This window comes from Girardinichthys multiradiatus, chromosome 4 (genome assembly GCF_021462225.1).
Source record: "Girardinichthys multiradiatus isolate DD_20200921_A chromosome 4, DD_fGirMul_XY1, whole genome shotgun sequence".
Lineage (NCBI taxonomy): Eukaryota > Metazoa > Chordata > Actinopteri > Cyprinodontiformes > Goodeidae > Girardinichthys > Girardinichthys multiradiatus.
In genome coordinates this window covers 18194118-18208849 of record NC_061797.1, presented here as the reverse complement: position 1 = coordinate 18208849, position 14732 = coordinate 18194118, and the positions used below count along the sequence as shown (strand labels likewise).

The window sequence follows — 14732 nt, the reverse complement described above, 5'->3', positions numbered from 1 at the left end:
ATCTCCATTTAGAAAGAGTTTGAGCAGGTCAGTCTAGAAATAGATCGATCAGGTTATTGAAACTGTGAGTACCAAGCTCTTCCAGTCTTATTTCGTCATTAAACTCTGATCATGGTCATTAAACCAGACAAACAAACAGCCCCTTTTCTCAAACCATCTTATCTCTGTTGTAAATCAAATCTCAAGTTACAAAGTACAGCGTTTATTAAACAAGAGCCTGTCAGGAAATGAAGAGAAGAGACGCATCTCTTTGCCAGTTGTTTTTATTTTCAGATATTTTGTAGAACAGGGGAACCAATAATTACAAAACAAAAAGTCTGTATCTGTTCTACATGCTACGCCTTAATCTAATTCATCATGCTTGCCAGGAAAAAGTACATAGAAATTTAACAAAAACCAACCTAACAAAGACATACAATTAAAACTGACGTACTTTATACCCACCGTTAGCTTTGCTTTTAATGTACCTTTTTGTTGTCTCCAGTCTTTTTTTAACACTTAAGATTTTCTTAAAAAAAACTGTAAGACTTCTAAGTGCTTCTTCAAATTATAAAGGAGATTTTTTCAACGAAGACAGAACGCACCTATATGTAAAAAAAAAAATACCCAGAAAAATATATGAAAACAAATGGAAAGCCTGAACTTCTTTTAGAACAAAACATGAATCTGCATCCTACGTTAAAAACAAAAAAGGAACACTTGCACATCCTTATAGTGCTAAAATGAAAATGGAAATCTGTTCAGCTCTTCAAACCTTCAAGAATCACATTTGACAAAGTTTCATAAAATAAAGATCGCACATCTGCTAGAAATAAATAATGACTACTGAAACACCTCACTGTGTTAAATGCCGAAGTGAGAGATTTCATCTTTGCGACCACTTCATTTCATGGTATGAGGATGGTCATGTGTGTAAAGCACTAGCGTGGCTTCGAGTGTCTCTCACTGCTGTTACCTTGAGGTAGATAACACGTTTACATTTTAACGCCTACGATAATGGTTGCTGCTGGCATCATGTGTCAGATTTACAGTATGAAAGGATTGTTTCGGAAGCTTTCTTTAGGGGAAACATATTAGAAAGTCAAATAAGAAAAAAAAAACAACCATCTTTGCTTTCCCCCTAATGTAAATATCCGAACCCACGAAAGGCTGGTTGAAAGCACTTTAAAAGCCTACAGCAATGTTTGCTCATCAATCTTTCCTTCAAAATCTCCTTTCTTAAACTCTTTCCTTCCATTTCCCTACTTCTCTCCCTTCCATCTACAGTACTTACATGTGCAATGACATGCCAGTTTAGCAATGAGGGTGTAGACATTAACCTATGAAGGCCAGGTGATCAAGGCTCAGAGTGATGATGAAACTCTTCAAATATAATTAATCACCCCCTCAACTCCACAAAATAATAAAAACTATAATAAAGAAATGTGTGAAATGATTCAAGTACAATAATACTGTATTAAAATAAAAAAACAAAACTGCCTAGATTTTGCACTGTGAGGGAAGATATAAGTATTTTATTAATTAAGATGCTTGAAGATGCTGCTGTATGTTTTGTGGGCGATCTGTGGGGAGCATTTGACAGCACAGGGGGAGAGGGAGGCCTGGATGGATTTTAGAGGCAAGTCGTCGGGGCCGTCAAACACAGGCAAGGCCAGAGAGTCCAGCTGCATATTGAGCACAATCTCTGCGTTACTGTCCAGGAAGCTGTCGTCCAGCTCTTTCACCACTGAGGGCTCCATCTCCAAACTGGTCACGGTCTCTGCGACCCCGTCATCTTTTCGGCTGAAAAAGCGGTCCAGGTAGCTGGTGCAGGAGCTCTCCTTCTGGAGGTGGTCCGCCATACGAATGTCCCAGCACGCTTCGTCTATCAAACAGTCGCTGTCGTCGTGGCTCTCCCCGGATCTGAAGCTCTCCCAGGGCTCAGTGGGCCAGACGCAGTCCCCGGCCACCACTCCCAAACCCCCACCACCTAACTGGGCAAGGTTTACCAGGCACTTCTCCTCCTTCTCCTGACTAATAGTCTTTGACATGGAAGTTGAGCGAGGAGCCTCTAGCTGCGAGACGGAGAAGTTGAGCTCGTTCAGAAGGCCCACCTCGTTGAGCAGGGTCACCTCCTGACAGGGCTCTGGCTGCAGGCTCAGTCTGATGGTGCTAGCGATGAAGGAGTCAAAGTCGAAGCCTTGGTTCTGCTGCCTCTCTGCCTGGTGTTTTTCCTGTTCGTTGTCCTTCTCCGCAGGACTCGTTTCTGCCTCTTTCAGTGCAATCTGGGCCTTCATTAGCCCGTTCTTCTCACACTTGCTCTTTGCTTTGCGGTCTGCCTTCTCCTTGCTCTGTTGCTCCTTCCAGTTAGACAGGTCAATGATGAGCTTGGGTTCATAGTAGTGGTTAACTTCACTGTCCCTCCAGATGAGGTTGTCTAGGTAGGAGGGGGACACAGCCTTGTAGTTGCATGTGTGACTACACTGCACATCACAGTACTTGTTCTCGTGGTGGTCTTCCTGCCAAGATCGCTCTGATGGGAGCAGAGTTGAGTAGTCGAAGGACGGGTCATCCCAGAACTTCTCTCGATCTCCGTCAGCATATTTACGGGGATCAACCTGGTGATAAACAGGAAACGTTCAGCCTGTCGTTTCTAGAAATCACAAATGACTTCTCTATCCTGTCATCCTCCAACAGCTGAAGTTTAAGTTGGATACCTGGACCTCCTCTTCATCTGTAACGTCAGAGAGTGCCCTTGGGTCAACCTGAACTTCATCTGGGTCATGGGTGCTGTGCAACTGCCAATCAGCCTCTGAGAACTGGCTCTCATGATACCTAAAACAGCACAACACACAATTAAGGCAGAAATTAGAAAAGAATAACCTTTTTGTTTTTTAAATCATCGTTATCGGCAAAAAAGAAATGTTCCTAAGTTTGTTGACGCACCTGTCCCAGGTATGGCTGTGGCTCTGGTCCATGAGCAGGATGTCATCTACTTCATCTTCAATATGAAAGGGATGCAGAGAGACCGGCTCATCCAGGGGGAAGGAGTAGTCAGCCATATAGGGGTGGGCCAGGGCCTCTTCGGCTGTTAGACGATCCATGGGGTTAAAGGTGAGGATCTTCTCCAAAAAATCCAGGGCTACAGAGGACGAGGAAAATTAGACTGTCAACCAGGTAATTACAGTAGTGACGCATGAGCAACCCAACCCACAACCCCTCCGAGCACTGGGTAACTCTGCAAGTAGTTCTGGCTGAATAATACGATGCTTACCCTGTGGACTGACACCAGCCAGCAGCTTAACAAGAGGTGTGTCAGGCTTCGACATGTCATTGCGGATGAAGACGGGGATGACACTGTGAAGCTCTTGTCGGTCTTCCTCTCGCAGCACGGGAATAGATTCCAGGATCAGCTGCATCTGCTCGAGTTCATGTGCTCCTGAAACAGACAAACATTGGGTTGTTTCCTGGAAAAGTTACACAACATCTGCAAGACTGAGAGAATTTAGCCAGGCTACGCGTGGAAGATCATGGGAACAACTGTTGTTTGCCCTGTGCCTAGTCTAAGGTAGTTCCTACACAAAACCAGACAGTTTCATCCAGCTCCAGCTAGATTAAAAATGGAAAGGATAAAAAAACCAAAAAAAAAACCAAACTCTACCTTTATCTCCGCCTCATCTAAACAGACCTTAACCAGCTAAACAAACGCAGCCTCATTCCATTGCAATACATTTACCTACTCAGTCCTACAAACTAAATTAAAACTGTTTTCCTCTGTTTGAACATAAGGTGCTACGGAAAGTTTAACGTATGAAAAAGAACCATCAATTACCTGCAAAGAGAGTTTTCCCCGTCAGCATCTCAGAAAAGATGCAGCCAGCAGCCCACAAGTCAATGGCTTTGGTGTAGTTGTTAGGTGAGAGCAGCAGGCGAGGAGATCTGTACCACTTTGTGACAAGGCCTTCAGAGAGATGGCCCTGTGTGGACAGCAAAGAAATACATTAAACTTTTAGAGTACAGCATGGTATGACTCAAACATTTTTCCTCCCATTTGTCTGGAAGCTTTCATTTATCACCCTTTTTTTTTTTTTACACACAACAGTAAGTTGGCTATGGCCCCCAAACAGAAATGTAATCTGTTTCCTTATTAATTCCTGTGTTATAAATGCAACACAGCGATGAATACATGTGAACTGTGTCTGTTGGACTGCACCTAAACTCTTCCTTAACAGAGATGCCCTGCTCTGGGTTGGTGCCCAGAGAGGAAAAATAAATGAAATGGGGGAGATGAGGCACGTGTAAGGCCAAGTCAGAAATCTGAGAGCAGGATAACCACTCCCCCCTCACTGGTCACTGAACACAAAGGAAAGTGAACATCTCCCTTGTGAGTGTATGGGGGGGTATTTTGGGGCAGAGGGGCGTGGTAAAACGACACCCTTGCTTCCCCCACCTGCAGCTGTAGTTCATGGTGGGACCAAAATTGCAGCAAGGCTCCTCTTTCTTGCCTAATTTAGCTGCAGATAGTTGATGTCACATTATCCTGAAGTGTATCGACGGTCTGCAAGCACTTGTTTGATGGATCTATAAATGGCACAAAGTGCAGTGTGCAAACATATCTCCTTCCTCCAGGTAACCGGCTAATCCGTTTGCCGATGAGCGGCTTACGAAAGAAGTTGGACAGAATTAAAACACAGCATGGAGTACAGACTTAATTACAGCTGGCCAATCCAATTCTGAGAAACTGCTGGTAAAGTTGAATGATATGACAGTGACTGCGGTGAAGAAAATAATATAACCGGTTCAGCAGAAAGGGATGCAAATTAGGTTAGCATTCATGGTTGTTCAAGGATGACTGTGCAGAATGGACTACAAACTAAGGAGCAGATTAAGTTTGCTCAATAATTCGAGTCATAAAGGGCATCAGCTAAACATTTGCCACTTTAAAGAAGTGGACCATTCATCATAAACAGGCATACAGTCATCAAAGCATTAACCATTCAAGGGCCTCTGGCAACAGTTGGTGAATAACAACCACTTGATCAAGATCAGAACAGGCTGACTTTAATGACTTATAACCGGCTCACTCTGTGTGTTTGAATGCATTAGCCCCAACTCAGTTCAGCTCAGTTATTTTTGATCCTGACTGTATCGTAGCCACCACCCAACTCCATGAAGCACTTCCCTGTTCAACGATGTGACTTTTAGGGGGATAACCAGAGGCAACTTCACTATAGTCCCATGATGCACTTGACATATAGGCCTGTGTAATATACAAATCCACCTGCAAATTACGGTTAAAGTACTTTCTGGTGCAATAAAGCGTAGGAGTTTGTGTGAACAGAATATCAGTATATGTCGACTTCTACTGCATTTTTCACTCTGCCAGACAAGCCTGTTGCTGGAACAAAAACTGGGTCAAATGTGTGTTTGAGTGCTGTGCTTGTGGTTTGGAGTTTCAGGAAGCTCATGTAGCAGAAAAGACCTCTGTGAACTCTCCTTAGATGATCACTAAAAACTGAGGTCATTCCTATAGCATCTCAAATTACAAACTTTTTCACCAAACATGGAGAGCACTATCCAAGAGCTCTGCAGAATAACTTTGGCAGAGCTACTGTGACTAAAAGGAAAACCCCCAAAGACTCTATAAAGTTTGATGTCATCTTTATTTCACCCTGAGTTTTCATTCCAAAAACTTTTTGACCCTAGGTAATCACTGTTAGCAACAGGACCCAACTCTGAAGGTGTTAAATGCAAGAACATTGTAATGTCACAATGAACTGCTGAGACAGAACATATTAGAAATAACACCGAGTAGTTTAAAGCATTTAACAACAACAAAAAAAGCTTAGTTAAGCAGAACCAATGGAGGACTTTCTGAAGTCTATCTCCTGTTGGAGGGCAGGCCACAACTGGAAATTTTAAATAAAGCCCTGAGCAACCCACCCCCCACTTCCAAAACAAGACAAAGAGCTGGCTGGGGAGGAGGAGGAGGGCACAGGTTGGAGAAACTGGGTGAGTGCACAGGAATTTTTGTCATTCTTGAGCCCAGGCCAATATATGGGCCAAACATAAAGCTCACAAGGAAGAAAAACCCTGCCTGTTCAGAATACTTCATAAATGCACAGAAACATACATGAGGACGTCACAGGGGATTACTGGAAGAAAGGGGATGAAAAGTGGGAGAAAACCTAAATGAAGCCTTTGCCCCTTAATCACACCACTAAAAGTAAACCAGGAACTGTGGTTCTTTAAAAAAAAAAAAAAAAAAAAACGCTCTGTTTTTAGAAGCGTTATTTAAATACACACAATCACCGTCTCGCTGTGACATGGAGAGTGGGTGCGAAAGCATATTTGACCCAAGAAATACTGCAACATTATAATGTCTCCACAATCACTGAGTATCAGAGGCAGTTAATGTTAAAAACAAGCTAGGCATCAAAGAGCTTTATGAAATGACAGTTAATACAATGAAACAACTTTACCTCCACTGTCAGAAAGAGGAGTTTCAAACCATCTACACTGCATCAAAAAACACTATGGGGCTACAGTTAAATATAAAAGACCTGACTCTCCCACCGCCAGCAGGAAGCTTTATAATACCTACTTGCACATGTTTGTCACTAGGAAATCTGCCCTTACAGAGAGAAAATGCATATATGGCAAAACCTACACAGCCCTCATCTACAAGGCGAAGTGCAGTGTCTGAACTGTATGAGAACTTCCCACTTCTTCCCGTCAACTATGAGCTTCCACCTTTCCTTTCCTACTGCACAGTGACATAGTGTCTCCACCAAGGATATGACTCATAACAAGTCACAACTGAAAATGTTAGACTACACAGTAGTCTAGGTTGTTTGCTTGGAAATGAAGAAAACAAGTGTGAACAAGTCTGCGTCAGGAGTTTTGTATGAAGTGGCAGGGTCCAGGCTGGGGATGAAGCCGTACCAGTCAAACAGATCACACCCCACGTGAGCTCACTCTAGACCCTGCGATGACTAATCTGAGACACGTGTAAGCATCTGACTGCTTCTGCATTTAAAGGAGGTCCGGATCCAACCACAGAGAGAGAGAGAGAGACTGGCCAACCTATTTTCTCACACCACCATATGGCCATGGACAGCAATTTCCTCATCCTGTAGATAAGGTGTCAACAACACACCAAGGCTACACAAGCCTTTCACCTAGTTGCAATCAATAGGGTGAAACTTATCCTTCATATTCAATGAAAAAAAGGCAACATACCTGCAATTAAAACAAAATACAGATTTTATACCGAGCTATAAAAATATGTGGTGTGTGAACTTTTTTAACACCAGGTTTTACCAAAAATATGAACCGCACTGGGTTCTGCTAATTATTTGTATAAATCTCATTGCCAGAAATATATATCCCACATGCTCCAGTCTAAATCAGTTTAACATCTAATTATATACCAACATATGCATGTAACTGAACAAGAACAGTTCTCAGCTCCGCGTTTCCAGCCTCACTGCTGCTGAGAAAGGAAGCCGAGGCATCATCTCAAGGAACCACATCCTGTCTTATTTACTTCCTGCTATAAAACTGCATCACCTGGGGGAGCACCATGTTTCTGGCCAGAAAAAAACATGTTGAATCAGTGCAACAATACCCTCATCTCACAGTGCAGAACAACATGCTGTCCAGCACTGTAGCCAACCATGGTACAGCTTAAAAACTATTACACAGGGTTGTCAAATATAAGGAATAACTGCCCTACCTTGTGAGAGTAGTGAGGATCCATGATGCGGGCCAGCCCAAAGTCTCCAATCTTCAGTACCAGGTCCTCTGTGTTGACAAACAGGTTAGCAGGCTTGAGGTCACGGTGAAGCACATTGGCTGAGTGGATGTACTTTAGGCCCCTTAACAGCTGGTACATGAAGAGCCGGGCATGGCCCTCAGACATAGGGCCCCTCTCCAGCAGCTGACAGAGATCAGTCTCCATGTACTCCTGGACGATGTAGACAGAGTTCACCTCTGTGAGTGACGCCACATCCTCTGTCAGACTGCGACCACAAGGGCCTAGCGTCTCAAACACCTGTTGGTAAAAACCAAAAAAGGTTAGCATTAGCTCTACTTGATGTTCTTTTGTTATAAAAAAGACATAATCTCGTTCAGATATTCTGTTTGACTTTGAACAGTACACCGTACCTTGACAATGTTGTCGTGATCAAGTCTTCTGATAATCTTGATTTCCCGCAGGGCGTGCTTCACACTTTGGGGATCGGTCAAGATTATCTTCTTTACCGCCACGCGCTTGTCACAGTCGGTATCAACAGCTGAGAACACCAGGCCATTCCCTCCGTAGCCCAGGGGTTTCAAGTCCATGTAGCGAGAACCCAGGTCAAAGCCATGGATGTTCATCAGTGACTCAAACTTCTCCGCCATGACGAATGGTTTTAGCAGTTTATGCCAAACTTCTGCCTCTGTTCTTGCCTGTTCCTAGCCCAACTTAAACACCACCACAGGAATAATTGGATAATCCCCCCCCCCTTGCTTTAGAGGCTGAACTAACTAACCCCTGTACAGACGACTACCAAGTCCCCCCTGGCTAGCCGTCACTCTCAAATATGCGACTCTAATATATAATCATATTTTCTTTCCATGTTCACTAATGGGAGGAATTATATATTTTTTTTAAAACAGGAATTCCTTCCCAAATCCTTTTTGTATGAGGATATCTTCAGCTGATAAGCTCTACAATTTAAGAAAATGGAATGAAGTTTGAGGCCAATTGGAAAAGGAAAAAAAACCAAAATGGCACTGAATTATATTAAACTAAAAAAAAGCATGTAGTTGCATCCTCACAGTGCAGATACATTCAGTGTATGACTGGTCCTGAGCAGCTTCATAGGAAATCCACAAATCATCTTCCTTTTTTTTTTTTTTTTTTTTTTTTTTTTTTTTTTTTTTTTTTAGTATTTATGTTTCCGGTCAAGTCTCCTGATTTATAAAAACGAAATTTTTCTGGCCCTGTTAAGTCTTCAAAATAAATGTTCACTTAATTATCAGGTGGCTCAAGCTCGCCACAGTCACAATCAAAACTATCCTCCATTTTACTTGAATACAACCTGCAAGACAAGGGGAGGGGGGAAAGGAAAAACAAAGTTGAGAGCTTTACCAAATGTAAGATAAAATGTATATAATTTTAATTTTCAGAGACAGGCAATCATTTTACTTTTTAAGTGTAATTGTTACGCAAAATATGCCCATCTCAATCATGTCTTTTGATTACATAGTTTAGTTTCGGTAGTATCCTTTAGGCTGCTGTACAGCATTTACTCTAACGGATTAATTAACTATTCAAGCACCCATGACCGTAGTAAAAAAAAAAAAAGTCGGAAGGGGGTTTACGGGCCACAAGAACCGGTTCCTTTAGGTAAGCTGGCCATATGATGTGGAACACGGAAAAGTCACATAATTTCCATCACTAGTGTCATAGGAGACTCTTGTCCCTCCCCTATCCGGTAAAATGTCAGAACGGTTTCAGTGTATCGATGCACTTCAGGAAATAAAAACACACAGCTTGATAAATAAACGGAATACAACAAAAGGGGAAACCCTTGTATTAATAAATAAATGAATAACAGCTCAAACACTGAGTTATGTTGGCCTTTAGCGGGTCTGTTAGCGGGTGGCGGAAAAAACGACAAGAATGCTTTCCTAACGAAAAGCTCACTGCTCGGTGTAAATTTCTCACAAACCCATATCCAGAACCAAAATTTACGCGGACAGAACCTAAAATGGAAGACAGTTTATTACGAGACGTTGTTTTAATGATGTAATTGAATACAACGTTAAAAAGAAACCCTGTTATAGCGCGAACAAAGGAGCCGTTGTTGGTGGAGGCTTTTGACTACGTGGTCCAGCTCTGACAGCGCTAAGCAACACAAAGCCGAGCTCGGTAAAACGTCTCAAAACGATAAAATACCCGCAGTGAAACCGTACAGAGCGTACGTAGTAGAGCGTACGTAATAACAAAGATGATCAACATAGGAAGCATTACTTACAGTCGTTATTTGTTGCATTAGCATGGTTATTGTTAAAACCAAACCCGGACGAGGTCTGCGTGCGCTCCGCTCCCCGGGCTCTGCGGATCTGCTGCATTCGCCATTTTGACTGGCAAAGAAAGGCAGGCGTGACGTAACGAGGCTACATTCAGGGGTTGTGGGAAATACTCCTAGCTAAAAGAGCGTTATATGATGATTTATTAAATTAGGCCAAAATCAAATATTTGTATTCTTTCTAAAAATAAGGTACTTAACACATTTGATAAATGAATACATTTAGAGTATTTAGAATATATGAATATATATTTTTGTCATTGCACTTTCATTTAGAAAATACTTTCATTAAATTTCATATGCTTCGTTTAGGTTTGGTAGGGAAATAATCCAACTAAAAATATTATTTTATTAAGTATAGGATTTATGTTGCCAGAAACATTCTTCAACCAGTATTTGTTAAATTTCAATCTCTAATAGTATTTTCATTTGACTAAAAGACATTATTTAGATCGTTTTGGGTTAAAAGTAATTTTCAGCAATGAACTAATTAATCAAATTCGTAGTGGTAGTGCCACAGTGTGAACACTTGGCCCCGATGAAGCCAATCGTGCATCTTGGAGCTTCGAGCAGTACGTGAATGCAGCAGAGGCCATTCAAAACAAGAGACACCGTTGCGGTCTACATTCAGTTCAGTGCAAACGAATTTGACACATATATGTTATAAGCATTTATAACTTGAGCAATCATTCAGCGATGTTTAGTAACACTCACAGCAGAAAAAAATAACGAATAGATAATCATTCATGCTGTAAGAATGTTGTTGTTTTTTTTTAACCACGAGGATGCTCCGTTGTACCTGGATTTTTTAAAATATTATCTTGTAGCATTGATTTGAAAAATAAGAAAAAGAAAAATCTACAGACCTATGGGGTAGACTATCCAGATCTGTTGCTGGTCTCTGACTTTGTCAGGCATGCGATCACTGTTGTTTATCTGTTGTTTGTCGTTGCTTTTAAGCCCTTGTTTTTAGCATTGCTTTAATCCATTCATCTCCTTGTTCTTTCGTTTGATATAAACGAATGTTGTTGTTTTTTAGCAGCATTATGCTACATTTGCCTTGCGGTGAGAAAATCCTGTGGCCATGTCAATCAATGCAGTTTGCGGATTTGGAAAACCCATCAGGCACCGAGATGAAATGGGTGACCCCCCCTAGAGCTCACATCATATCCTGCACGAAAAACCCCCCAACAAAACTCAATAATAAGCGACAAATCCTCGAGCTACTTTTCAAAATGAGATCCTGATCGAGGCGTCTGGTCCAGACTTGCACTGTGGATATTGTGAATGGATGAGCAGGCAGGTGGGCGTGTACAGGCAGGCATGGCAGCATCACAGCCGCAGCAGTCTACATCAGCATCCGCAGGCAGACCATGTGAGAGTCCATGTGTCCCTGAATGCAGATGCTTCTTACGGGTCGGGGTGGGCTCTGCGATGGAGAAGCTGCATGCGGACTGAACATGGTCCGATTGGACCATGGCGTTTCTTTCTCGCAGGAATTTCAATAAAACCGAGACAGACTTTGTACTTTCTGTGGTGACGTTTTAAGTCAATTTCTATGTCATTTTAGACAAGCACTGTTTACAAATACATAACGTTAATATAATAACAACCAATATCTCATGAATTATGTGATGTACGAAACGCAGCACTGTCCTTTTAAAGTTTTATGCAGCCATAGGCTACGGCTTATATAATCTATCGACACTTTATTTCAAAGAAACAAGTGAATGCTTGCAGGTTTTGCACATATAATACACGTTTTATCCCAAATAGGTTCAGATTTATACAGCATTTAGTCTCTTAAGGTGTTTTTTTATTTTTAAAGAGGATCCATATATTTGGACAAAGCGGAAACAGTCTGACACAGGTTTTAGTTAACCTTACACTGTGAACTGACTCCGTTGTGCCTGACCTACTTCCACAGGACTCTCTGGCTGTTTCTGACGAAAACTTAATTGATAACTAAGAATCAGATCAGGGGCTTTTCTTTCCCTGTCACTGCTCTTTCCCCCTGTTTGTGTTGCAGCATCAATGAAGCAAAGTTAGAAAATACATAGAACCACAAACTCAATCTTACATAATTGAACCCTCTCTGCTGTGGATCATTTAGCAATCTAAAAGAATCTTCTCTTAAGTGCTAACAATGTGTCCCCATGCCATCATCATTTCAGTCTGTTCTGCTGGCCTCTCCTGTTACATCATGAGACAAACAGTTGACATCCAGTCCTAACAGCATCTGACTAAGAGCTCTCTATTTTTACCAGTCACAGTTAGCCCTGTGCTATAATCTGTGAACCCAAAATAAATGCAGTTGCAGTCCAGCAGCTTTGTTTGTAGAGCAAATAAAGATCAGGTGTTCATGTGATGATCAAGACCACTCTTTGATGTAAATATTCAGGAACTTACCCGTACAAAGCATCTAAGTGTGACTCCTCAGTTAGTATGCAACAGTTAGTTTTCCTGATCCTTCTCTTTATTACAAATATGGCTGTTTATTTAATCTGTTCTCCTTCTTGTGTTTTTGACTAAATGTACAAAAACAAATCCCTACAAACTTCAAATGTCATGTTTTGTCTTTCACTTACCGAGGCTGAAATTCTCCTGGAATAAATGGAGCAACATGGTGAAATGAGTTATTAATCCACCAATGAGAAATTATTCATGCATCCGTCCAAAACAACAAGAGAGAAAAGTTCAGTGCAGTCCAGATATCTACATCTGTGGGTAGATGCATTTATTGCCAGTGGCTTAGCAGCGCCTCATCCCACTCTATGTGGCTTTCGTTGTGAGGTGGAGCTCCATGGAAAGTTAATATAGGCCAGGCCAGAGAGGGGAGGAGACTGCTCTGTGTTTAGTTTGGCCTGTTAGTTTGTCAGATCCATAAAAGTTCATTAACACCACCTTTTCATACTCTGAGCTCATACTGGAAAACTTTTAAAAAAACAAAAAAAACAAATCTCACTTTTGCTTCTGAGTAATGCTGCTTGAGAAGAAAAAGAAAATCTTTTGTAGTCCATGAAAACATGACTACATGATACATTCAGAAAAAAAGTTTTTATATTCTAAAAGGAGTACAAGAAACTGAATAGGTTTTTTCTACTATAAGTGCTTGACACTGTGTGAAAAAGACAGCACAAAACCTTTGAAACGTTTGTACATTGGAAGGGGTGTCTTGCTGCTTTACAGCTCTCTTTTATTTTCAGTAAGGCTAGCAGGATCAGCAGGAGGTTCGTGAAGCTGTGAATTCACAAATGCCAGGACGGAGCATCTGCCTGCTTTTCTTCTCCCTCTCTAACAAGTCCAGAGTCTGCAGCCTCACACTCATTATTGGGTGTGCTGGCAGCACTCCTCAATTGTGATCAGCTGGTCATATGGCTGGTCCTGGCATCACAGCTGATTGGCGTGTTTGATCTGTGAGGACGTGTGTGCCTGCCCATTTGTTAAATATTCAAACCAGACAGCTACAGGGTCTGGACATGTTGTATGTTTTCAAAATATTTGCACGGATGACTGAGGACATGTGGGCAAGCTGAAGTTTTTCTCCTGATTGTTTTGGCTTTTCATGGCATTGTTGCATTTCCAAATATATTATTAATGATCTGCAATGCATCAAGCATAAACTGGGATTTGATATGTTAGATGCGCTAAATAAATGAATTGATTACCCAGAGTACAGAAAGAGATCCTTATGCAACGTAACCTTTAAGAATCCTGCCTCCAGACCAGCAAACACAGATGCTTCATCTGCTATCCTCCACAGCCGCTCTGGTTGTATAACATTCTGTCTCGCTGAACCAGAGGCCTAGGAGCAGAAACATGAAGCACTAATAGCAATTCTTGCACCCTGGTGAAAAACCTCTCGACATATACAGGAGCAATGCTATCTATATACACCCTGCTCAGGTTAAATCACATGCTGTTAAGGTATTTTAGAGCTTTGCGAAATATGCCTCTATAGAGAGCCTGTTGACACAATTTCCCTACTGTGGTTGGGTCTCCATTGCAGGGGGCAAACAGGTTTATGTAATTGTATAATTATAGGATTATCTTGGAAGGATCTGATTGTTTTTCTGTGTTCTCCTTCTTATAGTGCTTGGCAAAGATAATCATACACATTGAACCTTTTCTCATTTCCTGACATTGCAGCCATAAGTTTCAATGTCATTTTTTTTTAGATTGTATGTGTTAGACAGACACACAGTGTGCATAACTGTAAAGGGAAATGGAAAGGATACCTGGTTTTACAACTGAAAATCTGAAAAGTGTGGCATGCATTTGTCTTTGCCAGCCTTGCATATAGGTAGCGTCAGATTTGATAAGTAGAGCTTCTACGAACAACAATTTTCAAGTCTCTCCTTATATTCACTATTGCATTTTGATCTGGACTTTGACTGGACCTTTCGAACACATGCATATGTTCTGATTTAATTCATTCCAGCTCTGGCTGTATGTTTATTGTAGTCATTCTGCTGGACAGTAAACCTCTGCCCTAGGCTGAGGTCTTTTCTTCCAGCATTAAACTGTATTCAAGTCCATCCATTGACTCTGAGCAGCATCCCTGTCCTGCTGAAACAAAGCATCCCCACAGCATGATACTGCTAACACCGTGTTCCATTGTGGATATGGTGTCTTCTGAGTGATGTGTGGTGTTAGCTTTTCTCTATATAT

General features: G+C 41.6%; 1 protein-coding gene across 3 annotated transcripts; it reads right to left on the bottom strand.

Annotated features, from left to right (window-relative positions):
• Positions 1-247: 247 nt before the first annotated feature.
• Positions 248-12836, bottom strand: mapk6 (mitogen-activated protein kinase 6). 3 transcript variants are annotated; one of them, XM_047363122.1, is made up of 8 exons: positions 12650-12836; positions 8149-9068; positions 7718-8035; positions 3812-3956; positions 3254-3418; positions 2926-3121; positions 2697-2814; positions 248-2597 (listed from the first exon to the last, which is right to left on the bottom strand). In XM_047363122.1, the coding sequence occupies exons 2-8, from the start codon at positions 8383-8385 to the stop codon at positions 1518-1520; spliced, it is 2259 nt and encodes a 752-aa protein (XP_047219078.1). In that variant the 5' UTR covers positions 8386-9068; positions 12650-12836; the 3' UTR covers positions 248-1517. The 3 variants fall into 3 exon arrangements, with proteins under 3 accessions (XP_047219078.1, XP_047219079.1, XP_047219077.1); XM_047363123.1 differs by lacking the exon at positions 12650-12836 and adding an exon at positions 10928-11322; XM_047363121.1 differs by lacking the exon at positions 12650-12836 and adding an exon at positions 10008-10160.
• Positions 12837-14732: the final 1896 nt, after the last annotated feature.